This window comes from Pseudophryne corroboree (assembly GCF_028390025.1).
Source record: "Pseudophryne corroboree isolate aPseCor3 chromosome 3 unlocalized genomic scaffold, aPseCor3.hap2 SUPER_3_unloc_16, whole genome shotgun sequence".
In the NCBI taxonomy this organism is placed as follows: domain Eukaryota; kingdom Metazoa; phylum Chordata; class Amphibia; order Anura; family Myobatrachidae; genus Pseudophryne; species Pseudophryne corroboree.
Window position 1 is genome coordinate 706,993 of NW_026967504.1, and position 15,286 is coordinate 722,278.

At 48.8% G+C, this 15,286-nt stretch overlaps 1 protein-coding gene across 1 annotated transcript in view; it reads right to left on the reverse strand.

The window, feature by feature from the left end:
- LOC134983483 (zinc finger protein 271-like) overlaps positions 1 to 10,353 on the reverse strand; it is a 175,552-nt gene extending 165,199 nt beyond the window's left edge. The window contains exons 1-6 of the mRNA XM_063949152.1: positions 9,938 to 10,353; positions 8,646 to 8,794; positions 7,064 to 7,255; positions 1,942 to 2,020; positions 1,726 to 1,823; positions 1,364 to 1,574 (exon numbers count right to left, since the gene is read on the reverse strand). Coding sequence (XP_063805222.1) covers positions 1,364 to 1,574; positions 1,726 to 1,823; positions 1,942 to 2,020; positions 7,064 to 7,255; positions 8,646 to 8,723 — 658 coding nt within the window. The 5' untranslated portion in view covers positions 8,724 to 8,794; positions 9,938 to 10,353. The remainder of the gene's footprint in view (positions 1 to 1,363; positions 1,575 to 1,725; positions 1,824 to 1,941; positions 2,021 to 7,063; positions 7,256 to 8,645; positions 8,795 to 9,937) is intronic.
- Positions 10,354 to 15,286: the final 4,933 nt, after the last annotated feature.

The following is a 15,286-nucleotide window of genomic DNA, read 5'->3' on the forward strand; positions in this document are numbered from 1 at the left end:
CTGGTAACACACAGTGACATGATGTGAGGGGGAGAGCAGGAGTATAATAGGGGCTGATGGCTCCTGATGTATGAGATACACCAGAGAGTGTGGGGAGGAGACTGGTCAGATCTCTGGGCTGGTAACACACAGTGACATGATGTGAGGGGGAGAGCAGGAGTATAATAGGGGCTGATGGCTCCTGATGTATGAGATACACCAGAGAGTGTGGGGAGAAGACTGGCCAGATCTCTGGGCTGGTAACACACAGTGACATGATGTGAGGGGAAAGCAGAAGTATAATAGGGGCTGATGGATCCTGATGTATGAGATACACCAGAGAGTGTGGGGAGGAGACTGGTCAGATCTCTGGGCTGGTAACACACAGTGACATGATGTGAGGGGAAAGCAGAAGTATAATAGGGGCTGATGGCTCCTGATGTACGAGATACACCAGAGAGAGTGGGGAGAAGACTGGCCAGATCTCTGGGCTGGTAACACACAGTGACATGATGTGAGGGGAAAGCAGAAGTATAATAGGGGCTGATGGATCCTGATGTATGAGATACACCAGAGAGTGTGGGGAGGAGACTGGTCAGATCTCTGGGCTGGTAACACACAGTGACATGATGTGAGGGGAGAGCAGGAGTATAATAAGGGCTGATGGCTCCTGATGTATGAGATACACCAGAGAGTGTGGAGAGGAGATTGGTCAGATCTCTGGGCTGGTAGCACACAGTGAAATGATGTGAGGGGAGAGCAGGAGTATAATAGGGGCTGATGGCTCCTGATGTATGATATACACCAGAGAGAGTGGGGAGAAGACTGGTCAGATCTCTGGGCTGGTAACACACAGTGACATGATGTGAGGGGGAGAGCAGGAGTATAATAGGGGCTGATGGCTGCTGATGTATGAGATACACCAGAGAGTGGGGAGGAGACTAGTCAGAACTCTGGGCTGGTAACACACAGTGACATGATGTGAGGGGGAGAGCAGGAGTATAATAGGGGCTGATGGCTCCTGATGTATGAGATACACCAGAGAGTGTGGGGAGGAGACTGGTCAGATCTCTGGGCTGGTAAAACACAGTGACATGATGTGAAGGGAGAGCAGGAGTATAATAGGGGCTGATGTCTCCTGATGTATGAGATACACCAGAGAGTGTGGGGAGGAGACTGGTCAGATCTCTGGGCTGGTAACACACAGTGACATGATGTGAGGGGGAGAGCAGGAGTATTATAGGGGCTGATGGCTCCTGAATCCACACTGGGCAAATAAAGTTCCCTAATTTGTACTGACAGAGGGTGTAGGATAAGAGATTGCTGTAGTGACTGAGCAATGAGAATATGTGACTCTGTTCTGTAATAAGTGTTTATTACTCACCTGTGCTGATATCTGTAGGGATCTCCTCCTCCGTACACTGCTGATCACCCCTCACATACATCTCTTCTTCTCCCTCTATATCTTCTGCCTTTATATCAGTCACATACGTCTCTTCTTCTCCCTCTATATCTTCTGCCTTTATATCAGTCAGATACGTCTCTACTTCTCCCTCTGTATCTTTGACTTTAACATTATTTATTTGGGCTTCACCCTATGTAAACCATCAATAAAAGAAGACTGTAATAATTGTTGATTTCAGTAATAGATTAAACAATACAAATGTATTGACACACACAGCTGCTCTACACATTATATAGTGACAGTCACTTTGGTATATTGGTGAGACCCTAAATCCCACCTACCTGATCCTCCTGTGGGATCCTGTGATTCTCATCTGTACAATCCTGGGAATACAGAGGACGGGGACATCTCTCTGGGGTATCTCTGTTACTGGGCCCATCTGTAGGAGACACACAGTGACTGAGTACAGTGTATATATGTGATTATCAGGTGATGTGTGTACATAGGGGCCCCCATACCTGCTCTCCCCTGTACAATACATGACAGTTTCCTCTTACCCAGTGATGTGAGCGGCCGGTGATTCTCCATCATCACGTCCTTGTACAGACCCCTGTGTTCCTCTATATACTCCCCCTCCTGCATGGAGACATAGACAGTGACATCATGACACCTTATAGGAACCTGACACAGAGTGATACAGTCATCAACCAGACACTTCCCCTGGTGTTACTGTATAATGCCCCATTCCCAGCAGTCACCTCTCCAGTCATCACCCAGACACATCCCCTGGTGTTACTGTATAATGTCCCATTCCCAGCAGTCACCTCTCCAGTCATCACCCAGACACATCCCCCGGTGTTACTGTATAATGTCCCATTCCCAGAAGTCACCACACAGACACATCCCCCAGTGTTACTGTATAATGCCCCATTCCCAGCAGTCACCTCTCCTGTCATCACCCAGACACATCCCCTGGTGTTACTGTATAATGTCCCATTCCCAGCAGTCACCTCTCCAGTCATCACCCAGACACTTTCCCTGGTGTTACTGTACAATGCCCCATTCCCAGCAGTCACCTCTCCAGTCATCACCCAGACACATCCCCTGGTGTTACTGTATAATGTCCCATTCCCAGTAGTCACCTCTCCAGTCATCACCCAGATACGTCCCCTGGTGTTAATGTATAATGTCCCATTCCCAGCAGTCACCTCTCCAGTCATCACCCAGATATGTCCCCTGGTGTTACTGTATAATGTCCCATTACCAGCAGTCACCTCTCCAGTCATCACCCAAACACGTCCCCCAGTGTTACTGTATAATGCCCCATTCCCAGCAGTCACCTCTCCAGTCATCACCCAGACACTTTCCCTGGTGTTACTGTACAATGCCCCATTCCCAGCAGTCACCTCTCCAGTCATCACCCAGACACATACCCTGGTGTAACTGTATAATGTCCCATTTCCAGCAGTCACCTCTCCAGTCATCACCCAGACACATTCCCTGGTGTTACTGTATAATGTCCTATTCCCAGCAGTCACCTCTCCAGTCATCACCCAGATACGTCCCCTGGTGTTACTGTATAATGTCCCATTCCCAGTAGTCACCTCTCCAGTCATCACCCAGATACGTCCCCTGGTGTTAATGTATAATGTCCCATTACCAGCAGTCACCTCTCCAGTCATCACCCAAACACGTCCCCCAGTGTTACTGTATAATGCCCCATTCCCAGCAGTCACCTCTCCAGTCATCACCCAGACACATACCCTGGTGTTACTGTATAATGCCCCATTCCCAGCAGTCACCTCTCCAGTCATCACCCAGACACATCCCCCGGTGTTACTGTATAATGCCCCATTCCCAGCAGTCACCTCTTCAGTCATCACCCAGACACATCCCACGGTGTTACTGTATAATGTCCCATTCCCAGCAGTCACCTCTCCAGTCATCACTCAGATACGTCCCCTGGTGCTACTGTATAATGTCCCATTCCCAGCAGTCACCTCTCCAGTCATCACCCAGACACGTCCCTGGTGTTACTGTATAATGTCCCATTCCCAGCAGTCACCTCTCCAGTCATCACCCAGACACATCCCCTGGTGTTACTGTGTTATGTCCCATTCCCAGCAGTCACCTCTCCAGTCATCACCCAGACACATCCTCTGGTGTTACTGTATAATTCCCCATTCCCAGCAGTCACCTCTCCAGTCATCACCCAGACACGTCACCTGGTGTTACTGTATAATGTCCCCTTCCCAGTAGTCACCTCTCCAGTCATCACCCAGACACATACCCTGGTGTTACTGTATAATGCCCCATTCCCAGCAGTCACCTCTTCAGTCATCACCCAGACACATCCCACGGTGTTACTGTATAATGTCCCATTCCCAGCAGTCACCTCTCCAGTCATCACTCAGATACGTCCCCTGGTGCTACTGTATAATGTCCCATTCCCAGCAGTCACCTCTCCAGTCATCACCCAGACACGTCCCTGGTGTTACTGTATAATGTCCCATTCCCAGCAGTCACCTCTCCAGTCATCACCCAGACACATCCCCTGGTGTTACTGTATAATGCCCCATTCCCAGCAGTCACCTCTCCAGTCATCACCCAGACACTTTCCCTGGTGTTACTGTACAATGCCCCATTCCCAGCAGTCACCTCTCCAGTCATCACCCAGACACATACCCTGGTGTAACTGTATAATGTCCCATTTCCAGCAGTCACCTCTCCAGTCATCACCCAGACACATTCCCTGGTGTTACTGTATAATGTCCTATTCCCAGCAGTCACCTCTCCAGTCATCACCCGGATACGTCCCCTGGTGTTACTGTATAATGTCCCATTCCCAGTAGTCACCTCTCCAGTCATCACCCAGATACGTCCCCTGGTGTTAATGTATAATGTCCCATTACCAGCAGTCACCTCTCCAGTCATCACCCAAACACGTCTCCCAGTGTTACTGTATAATGCCCCATTCCCAGCAGTCACCTCTCCAGTCATCACCCAGACACATCCCCTGGTGTTACTGTATAATGTCCCATTCCCAGCAGTCACCTCTCCAGTCATCACCCAGACACATCCCCCGGTGTTACTGTATAATGTCCCATTCCCAGAAGTCACCACACAGACACATCCCCCGGTGTTACTGTATAATGCCCCATTCCCAGCAGTCACCTCTCCTGTCATCACCCAGACACATCCCCTGGTGTTACTGTATAATGTCCCATTCCCAGCAGTCACCTCTCCAGTCATCACCCAGACACATCCCCTGGTGTTACTGTATAATGTCCCATTCCCAGTAGTCACCTCTCCAGTCATCACCCAGATACGTCCCCTGGTGTTAATGTATAATGTCCCATTCCCAGCAGTCACCTCTCCAGTCATCACCCAGATATGTCCCCTGGTGTTACTGTATAATGTCCCATTACCAGCAGTCACCTCTCCAGTCATCACCCAAACACGTCCCCTAGTGTTACTGTATAATGCCCCATTCCCAGCAGTCACCTCTCCAGTCATCACCCAGACACTTTCCCTGGTGTTACTGTACAATGCCCCATTCCCAGCAGTCACCTCTCCAGTCATCACCCAGACACATACCCTGGTGTAACTGTATAATGTCCCATTTCCAGCAGTCACCTCTCCAGTCATCACCCAGACACATTCCCTGGTGTTACTGTATAATGTCCTATTCCCAGCAGTCACCTCTCCAGTCATCACCCAGATACGTCCCCTGGTGTTACTGTATAATGTCCCATTCCCAGTAGTCACCTCTCCAGTCATCACCCAGATACGTCCCCTGGTGTTAATGTATAATGTCCCATTACCAGCAGTCACCTCTCCAGTCATCACCCAAACACGTCCCCCAGTGTTACTGTATAATGCCCCATTCCCAGCAGTCACCTCTCCAGTCATCACCCAGACACATACCCTGGTGTTACTGTATAATGCCCCATTCCCAGCAGTCACCTCTCCAGTCATCACCCAGACACATCCCCCGGTGTTACTGTATAATGCCCCATTCCCAGCAGTCACCTCTTCAGTCATCACCCAGACACATCCCACGGTGTTACTGTATAATGTCCCATTCCCAGCAGTCACCTCTCCAGTCATCACTCAGATACGTCCCCTGGTGCTACTGTATAATGTCCCATTCCCAGCAGTCACCTCTCCAGTCATCACCCAGACACGTCCCTAGTGTTACTGTATAATGTCCCATTCCCAGCAGTCACCTCTCCAGTCATCACCCAGACACATCCCCTGGTGTTACTGTGTTATGTCCCATTCCCAGCAGTCACCTCTCCAGTCATCACCCAGACACATCCTCTGGTGTTACTGTATAATTCCCCATTCCCAGCAGTCACCTCTCCAGTCATCACCCAGACACGTCACCTGGTGTTACTGTATAATGTCCCCTTCCCAGTAGTCACCTCTCCAGTCATCACCCAGACACATACCCTGGTGTTACTGTATAATGCCCCATTCCCAGCAGTCACCTCTTCAGTCATCACCCAGACACATCCCACGGTGTTACTGTATAATGTCCCATTCCCAGCAGTCACATCTCCAGTCATCACTCAGATACGTCCCCTGGTGCTACTGTATAATGTCCCATTCCCAGCAGTCACCTCTCCAGTCATCACCCAGACACGTCCCTGGTGTTACTGTATAATGTCCCATTCCCAGCAGTCACCTCTCCAGTCATCACCCAGACACATCCCCTGGTGTTACTGTATAATGCCCCATTCCCAGCAGTCACCTCTCCAGACATCACCCAGACACTTTCCCTGGTGTTACTGTACAATGCCCCATTCCCAGCAGTCACCTCTCCAGTCATCACCCAGACACATACCCTGGTGTAACTGTATAATGTCCCATTTCCAGCAGTCACCTCTCCAGTCATCACCCAGACACATTCCCTGGTGTTACTGTATAATGTCCTATTCCCAGCAGTCACCTCTCCAGTCATCACCCGGATACGTCCCCTGGTGTTACTGTATAATGTCCCATTCCCAGTAGTCACCTCTCCAGTCATCACCCAGATACGTCCCCTGGTGTTAATGTATAATGTCCCATTACCAGTAGTCACCTCTCCAGTCATCACCCAAACACGTCCCCCAGTGTTACTGTATAATGCCCCATTCCCAGCAGTCACCTCTCCAGTCATCACCCAGACACATACCCTGGTGTTACTGTATAATGCCCCATTTCCAGCAGTCACCTCTCCAGTCATCACCCAGACACATCCCCCGGTGTTACTGTATAATGCCCCATTCCCAGCAGTCACCTCTTCAGTCATCACCCAGACACATCCCACGGTGTTACTGTATAATGTCCCATTCCCAGCAGTCACCTCTCCAGTCATCACTCAGATACGTCCCCTGGTGCTACTGTATAATGTCCCATTCCCAGCAGTCACCTCTCCAGTCATCACCCAGACACGTCCCTGGTGTTACTGTATAATGTCCCATTCCCAGCAGTCACCTCTCCAGTCATCACCCAGACACATCCCCTGGTGTTACTGTATAATGTCCCATTCCCAGCAGTCACCTCTCCAGTCATCACCCAGACACATCCCCTGGTGTTACTGTATAATGTCCCATTCCCAGCAGTCACCTCTCCAGTCATCACCCAGACACATCCTCTGGTGTTACTGTATAATTCCCCATTCCCAGCAGTCACCTCTCCAGTCAGCAACTGAATGATCTTGTTGGCGAGTTTCAGGATCTTCTGGTCATTGTGTCTTTCATGTGTCAGTGAGTGAGGTGGAGGCACCGTGATGGGGCTCTGGGTTCTACTCAGTCCTCCAGATACACAGGGATGGCTGCTGGTTATCTCACACTCATTGGATGTCTTCTTCACTATTGTGTAATCCTGTGTAATGGTGGAGACATCAAATATCAATATATACACTCCCATATCCCCTCACCTCCCCAGTCATGTCCCTGTATTATTACTATAGAAATAAGTGACGTCACTGTGACACTCCCAGATCCCCTTACCTCCTCAGTCATGTCCCTGTATTATTACTATAGATATAAATGACATAACAGTGACGCTCCAAGATCTCCTCACCTCCACAGTCATGTCCCTGTATTATTACTATAGATATAAGTGACGTCACTGTGACTTTTCCAGACTCCTTCAACTCCCCAGTCACGTCCCTGTATTATTGATATAGATATAATTGACGTCACTGTGCCGCTTCCAGATCTCCTCCCCAGTCATGTCCCTGTATTATTACTATAGATATAAGCGATTTCACGGTGAAGCTCCCAGATCCCATCACCTCCCCAGTCATGTCCCTGTATTATTACTATAGATATAAGTGATGTCACTGTGATGCTCTAAGACCCCCTCACCTCCCCAGTGACAGCCCTGTATTATTACTATAGATATAAGTGATGTCACTGTGACACTCCCAGATCCCCTTACCTCTCCAATCATGTCCCTGTATTATTACTATAGATATAAGTGATGTCACAGTGATGCTCCCAGATCCCCTCACCTCCCCAGTCATGTCCCTGTATTACTATAGATATAAGGTCACAGTGATGCTTCCAGATCCCCTCACCTCCCCAGTCATGTCCCTGTATTATTACTATAGATATAAGGTCACTTTGATGCTATCAGATCCACTCACCTCCCCAGTCATATCCCTGTATTATTACTATAGATATAAGGTCACTGTGACGCTCCCAGATCCCCTCACCTCCCCAGTCATGTCCCTGTATTATTACTATAGATATAAGGTCACTTTGATGCTCTCAGATCCACTCACCTCCCCAGTCATAACCCTGTATTATTACTATAGATATAAGGTCACTGTGATGCTCTCAGATCCACTCACCTCCCCAGTCATGTCCCTGTATTATTACTATAGATATACGGTCACTGTGACGCTCCCAGATCCCCTCACCTCCCCAGTCATGTCCCTGTATTATTACTATAGATATAAGGTCACTTTGATGCTATCAGATCCACTCACCTCCCCAGTCATATCCCTGTATTATTACTATAGATATAAGGTCACTGTGACGCTCCCAGATCCCCTCACCTCCCCAGTCATGTCCCTGTATTATTACTATAGATATAAGGTCACTTTGATGCTCTCAGATCCACTCACCTCCCCAGTCATAACCCTGTATTATTACTATAGATATAAGGTCACTGTGATGCTCCCAGATCCACTCACCTCCCCAGTCATGTCCCTGTATTATTACTATAGATATAAGGTCACTGTGACACTCCCTGATCCACTCACCTCCCCAGTCAGCAGGTAGATGATCTCCAGGGTGATATTAATTATCCTCTCAGTCCTGTGACTCCTGTCCTTGTCCATCCTTTGTGAATCAGAGAGAATACAGAACGTGTGATGTGTAATAAAGACTCCGTTCCCCACAGCTGGAGTTCCTTGGAATAAATATAATACATAAAACATATTGCACATGTAACATAGTAAATATAAAATAGAGTGGTCATTAAGTCTCCTATTTGCTCAAAGCCACAGAGTCCTGGTCAGTGTCTCCAAGGTTCCTGTGACCCAGCCCCATAAGGCTGTACTGCATAGTGGGACTGATCTAGAATGTAGCGCTATTGTGGGTGGAGTCACAATGAACTGATGTGCAGTACACCGCTCATGTGCAGGACCCGTACGGAGCATGTGCTCTATGTGTCCTGAGTTGTCAGACGAGTATGGCTGCAGCCATGAAGTGGTGTAAGGGTGAGAATTGGTTGTGAAGGGACAGGGTCTCCTGAGGGAAATTTCATGGCCTCATTCATGGAGCTGCGGCGTACAGTCTCCGTGACCTCAGGATTCACAGATCCAGCCGATGGTGTAGCAAAGGTGGCAGAAGACAGGCAAGGAGGTGGCAGAAGACAGGCAGTGGAAAGGCGGCAGGAGACAGGCAGGGAAAAGGTTGCAGGAAACAGGCAGGGGAAAGGTTGCAGGAGACAGGCAAGGAGGTGGCAGGAGACAGGGAGGGGGTGGCAGGAGACAGGGGGAAGGCGGCAGGAGACCGGCCAGAGGGAGAAGGAGGCAGGGGAAAGGCGACAGGCAGGGGAAAGGCGGCAGGCGACAGGCAGGGAAAAGGCGGCAGGAGACAGGTAGGTGGGCAGCAGGGTGGGGGTGGCAGAAGACAGGCAGGGGAAAGGCGGCAGGAGACAGACGGGGTAAAGGCAACAGGAGACAGGCAGGGGAAAGGCGGCAGGAGACAGGCAGGGGAAAGGCGGCAGGAGACATTATTTGTTTTCAGGAGATTGAATAATTTCTTAATCATTTGTAATAAAAGTTATGTTTTACTCTTTGAGAATATCTAATTATTTCTTCACAAGAGTGCGCCAACAAAGAAGTCTACTTTCTTTCTCTTGTCACTGTGACACTCCCAGGTCCCCCTCACCTCCCCAGTCATATCCCTGTATTACTATAGATATGTGATGTCACTGTGACGCTCCCAGATCCCCTCACCTCCGCAGTCATGTCCCTGTATTATTACTATAGATATAAGTGACATCACTGTGACACTCCCAGATCCCCTCACCTCCCCAGTCATGTACCTTTATTACTATAGATCTAAATGATGTCACTGTGACACTCCCAGGAGTGTGATATACATTTGCTTCATACTGCTTCAATTATCATCTGTTACACATGCCAGGTATATTATGGTCTCTGCTTTAATATATCCGAGAATTTGAGCAATATTTTCAATCCCCACAATTTCATATAGTAAAATTAATAATAATAATAACAACGACACTAAAGGCTGCACCCCAGCATAAACATAATAACATATGTCTTTATTAACAGGACACCACAGGTTGCTCCTCCAGTATAATAATAATAAAAGGACACCACAGGCTACTCCCCCTGTATAATAATAACAGGACACCACAAGCTGCTCCTCCTGTATAATAATAATAACAGGACACCACAAGCTGCTCCTCCTGTATAATAATAATAATTACAGGACACCACAAGCTGCTCCCTCTGTATAATAATAATAATAATAGTAATAATAATAATAATAATAACAGGACACCACACACTGCTCCTCCTGTATAATAATAATAATAATAATAATAACAGGACACCACACACTGCTACTCCTGTATTGTAATAATAACAACAACAAGAGACAACAGGCTGCTCCCCCTGTATTAAAATAATATCAGGACACCACAGGCTCCTCCCCCTGTATAATAATAATAATAATAATAATAATAATAATAATAATAAAAATAGGACACCACAGGCTGCTCATCCTGCATAATAATAACAAGACACCACAGGCTGCTCCTGCTGTATAATAATAATAATAACAGGACACCACAGGCTGCTCCCCCTGTATAATAATAAAAATAACAAGACACCACAGGCTGCTCCCCCTGTATAGTAATAATAACAGGACACCACAGGCTGCTCCCCCTGTATAATAATAATAATATCAGGACACCATAGGCTGCTCCCCTGTATAATAATAATAACAGGACACCACAGGCTGCTCCCCCTGTATAGTAAGACGCCATTACCTGATCTCCACGGACACTGGGAGGCTGCACAAGTCGATAAAAACTCACTTCCTGCATGTGGAACGCACAGTCCGGAAGTAAGGTGGAACGCACAGGCAGGAAGTAGGGTATGATTGGCAACGGCTGCTACCTGGTTACTGGCCCCTCCCCTCCTCCACCCCGCCCAAAGCCCAGCACTCTGTAATGACTATTAACATACATGTCCTCAGTGCAAGAGGCCGGCGGCCATTTTCGTGTAGACCAGTCCGGCAGCAGCAATAGGTTCCCTGGCCCGTGTAGTGACGTCAGGAGCGGCGGCCATTTTCCCCTGGTCTGAGCTCCGCCTTCCTTCTATCATTCCCACAAGGCAGCAGGAGCAGAGAGCAGCCATTGCTGTGTCTGGCAGCAGGTAATGATATTATTATTATTATTCTATAGGCTGAGCAGCTCTGGTGTCAGGTTCTGTACTACAGGGGGAGCAGCCTCTGGTGCCTTGTTATAGTGCAGCTGGAGCAGCCTCTGGTGCTGCATTATCCCTGTACAGGTGGCTGACACTCTAGTGTCCTATTACTGTAATACAGGTGGCGCAGACCCCGCCATTACCGTAATACAGGTGGAGCAGACCCCGCCGTTACCGTAATACAGGAGGTGCAGACCCCGCCGTTACCGTAATACAGGTGACGCAGACCCCGCCGTTACCGTAATTCTATACACGGGACATTACAGGTGTTGTGGCATTGTGCTGTACAGGGGGAGCGGCCTGTGTTGTCATAGTATACAGGGGGAGCAGCCTGTGTTGTCATAATATACAGGGGTAGTATCCTGTGCTGTCATAGTATACAGGAGGAGCAGCCTGTGTTGTCATAATATACAGGGGTAGCATCCTGTGCTGTCATAATATACGGGGTAGCATCTTGTGTTGTCATAGTATACAGGGGGAGTGGCCTGTGTAGTCATAATATACAGGGGTAACAACTTGTGTTGTCATAGTATACAGGAGGAGCAGCCTGTGTTGCAATAATGTACAGGGGCAGCATCCTGTGTTGTCATAATAGACAGGAGGAGCAGCCTGTGGTGTCCTGTTGTTGTTGTTGTTGTTATTATTATAATACGGGAGGATCAGCCTGTGGTGTCCTGTTATTATTATACAGGAGGAGCAGCCTGTGGTGTGCTATTATTAAACAGGGGGAGCAGCCATTGGTGTCCTATTATTATTTTCTCTGACGTCCTAGTGGATGCTGGGACTTCCGTAAGGACCATGGGGATAGCGGCTCCGCAGGAGACTGGGCACAAAGTAAAAGCTTTAGTACTACCTGGTGTGCACTGGCTCCTCCCCCTATGACCCTCCTCCAAGCCTCAGTTAAGATTTTGTGCCCGGCCGAGAAGGGTGCAATCTAGGTGGCTCTCCTGAGCTGCTTGGAAGTAAAAGTATTTTTAGGTTTTTTATGTTCAGTGAGTCCTGCTGGCAACAGGCTCACTGCATCGAGGGACTAAGGGGAGAAGAAGCGAACTCACCTGCGTGCAGAGTGGATTGGGCTTCTTGGCTACTGGACATTAGCTCCAGAGGGACGATCACAGGCCCAGCTTGGATGGGTCCCGGAGCCGCACCGCCGGCCCCCTTACAGAGCCAGAAGAGCGAAGAGGTCCGGAGATAAGCGGCGGCAGAAGACTTTCCTGTCTTCAGATAAGGTAGCGCACAGCACCGCAGCTGTGCGCCATTGCTCTCAGCACACTTCACACTCCGGTCACTGAGGATGCAGGGCGCTGGGGGGGCAGCGCCCTGAGACGCAATACAGATCATTTAAAACCTTATATGGCTAAAATAAAATGCATCACATATAGCTCCTGGGCTATATGGATGCATTTAACCCCTGCCAGTTCCAGAAAAAAGCGGGAGATAAGGCCGCCGTGAAGGGGGCGGAGCCTATCTCCTCAGCACACAAGCGCCATTTTCTTTCACAGCTCCGCTGGAAGGACGGCTCCCTGACTCTCCCCTGCAGACTGCACTACAGAAACAGGGTAAAACAAGAGAGTGGGGGCACTATTGGCAGCTAATATATATATACAGCAGCTATTAAGGGAGTAACACTTATATAAGGTTATCCCTGAACATATATAGCGCTCTGGTGTGTGCTGGCATACTCTCCCTCTGTCTCCCCAAAGGGCTAGTGGGGTCCTGTCCTCTATCAGAGCATTCCCTGTGTGTGTGCTGGGTGTCAGTACGTTGTGTCGACATGTATGAGGAGGAAAATGATGTGGAAGCAGAGCAGTTGCCTGGGTTAGTGATGTCACCCCCTAGGGAGTCGACACCTGACTGGATGATTGTGTTTAAAGAATTACGTGACAATGTCAGCACTTTGCAGAAAACTGTTGACGACATGAGACAGCCGGCAAATCAGTTAGTGCCTGTCCAGGCGTCTCAGACACCGTCAGGGGCGCTAAAACGCACGTTACCTCAGTTGGTCGACACAGACCCTGACACGGATACTGAATCCAGTGTCGACGGTGAGGAGACGAACGTAATGTCCAGTAGGGCCACACGTTACATGATCACTGCAATGAAGGAGGCATTGAATATTTCTGACACTACAAGTACCACAAAGAAGGGTATTATGTGGGGTGTGAAAAAACTACCAGTAGTTTTTCCTGAATCAGATGAATTGAATGAGGTGTGTGATGAAGTGTGGGTTTCCCCCGATAAAAAACTGCTGATTTCTAACAAATTATTGGCACTGTACCCTTTCCCGCCAGAGGTAAGGGCACGTTGGGAAACACCCCCTAGGGTAGATAAGGCGCTCACACGCTTATCAAAACAGGTGGCGTTACCGTCTCCTGATACGGCCGCCCTCAAGGAACCAGCTGATAGAAGGCTGGAGAATATCCTGAAAAGTATATACACACATACTGGTGTTATACTACGACCAGCAATCGCCTCAGCCTGGATGTGCAGCGCTGGAGTGGCATGGTCGGACTCCCTGACTGAAAATATTGATACCCTGGATAGGGACAGTATTTTATTGACTATAGAGCATTTAAAAGATGCATTACTATATATGCGAGATGCACAGAGGGATATTTGCACCCTGGCATCAAGAGTAAGTGCGATGTCCATCTCTGCCAGAAGAAGTTTGTGGACACGACAGTGGTCAGGTGATGCTGATTCCAAACGGCATATGGAAGTATTGCCGTTTAAAGGGGAGGAGTTATTTGGGGTCAGTCTATCAGACCTGGTGGCCACGGCAACGGCTGGGAAATCTACCTTTTTACCCCAGGTCACCTCTCAGCAGAAAAAGACACCGTCTTTTCAAACTCAGTCCTTTCGTTCCCATAAGAACAAGCGGGCGAAAGGCCACTCCTTTCTGACTCGCGGAAGAGGAAGGGGAAAAAGACTGCACCAGGCTGCTTCTTCCCAGGAGCAGAAGCCCCCCCCGCTTCTGCCAAGTCTTCAGCATGACGCTGGGGCTTTACAAGCGGACTCAGGCACGGTGGGGGCCCGTCTCAAGAATTTCACCGCGCAGTGGGCTCACTCACAAGTGGACCCCTGGATCCTGCAGGTAGTATCACAGGGGTACAAGTTGGAATTCGAGACGTCTCCTCCTCGAAGATTCCTGAAGTCTGCTCTACCAACGTCTCCCTCCGACAGGGAGGCTGTATTGGAAGCTATTCACAAGCTGTACTCCCAGCAGGTGATAATCAGGGTACCCCTCCTACAACAAGGAAAGGGGTATTATTCCACGCTGTTTGTGGTACTGAAGCCGGACGGCTCGGTGAGACCGATTTTAAATCTAAAATCCTTGAACACTTACATAAAAAGGTTCAAATTCAAGATGGAGTCACTCAGAGCAGTGATAGCGAACCTGGAAGAAGGGGACTATATGGTGTCTCTGGACATAAAAGATGCTTATCTTCACGTCCCAATTTACCCTTCTCACCAAGGGTACCTCAGGTTTGTGGTACAAAACTGTCATTATCAGTTTCAGACGCTGCCGTTTGGATTGTCCACGGCACCCCGGGTCTTTACCAAGGTAATGGCCGAAATGATGAGTCTTCTTCGAAGAAAAGGCGTCTTAATTATCCCTTACTTGGACGATCTCCTGATAAGGGCAAGGTCCAGGGAACAGTTGGAGTTCGGAGTAACACTGTCTCAGGCAGTATTACGTCAGCACGGGTGGATTCTAAATATTCCAAAATCACAGCTGATTCCAACAACACGTCTACTGTTCCTGGGGATGATTCTGGACACAGTTCAGAAAAAGGTGTTTCTCCCGGAGGAGAAGGCCAGGGAGTTATCCGAGCTAGTCAGGAACCTCCTAAAACCAGGCCAGGTGTCAGTGCATCAGTGCACAAGAGTCCTGGGAAAAATGGTGGCTTCCTACGAAGCAATTCCATTCGGAA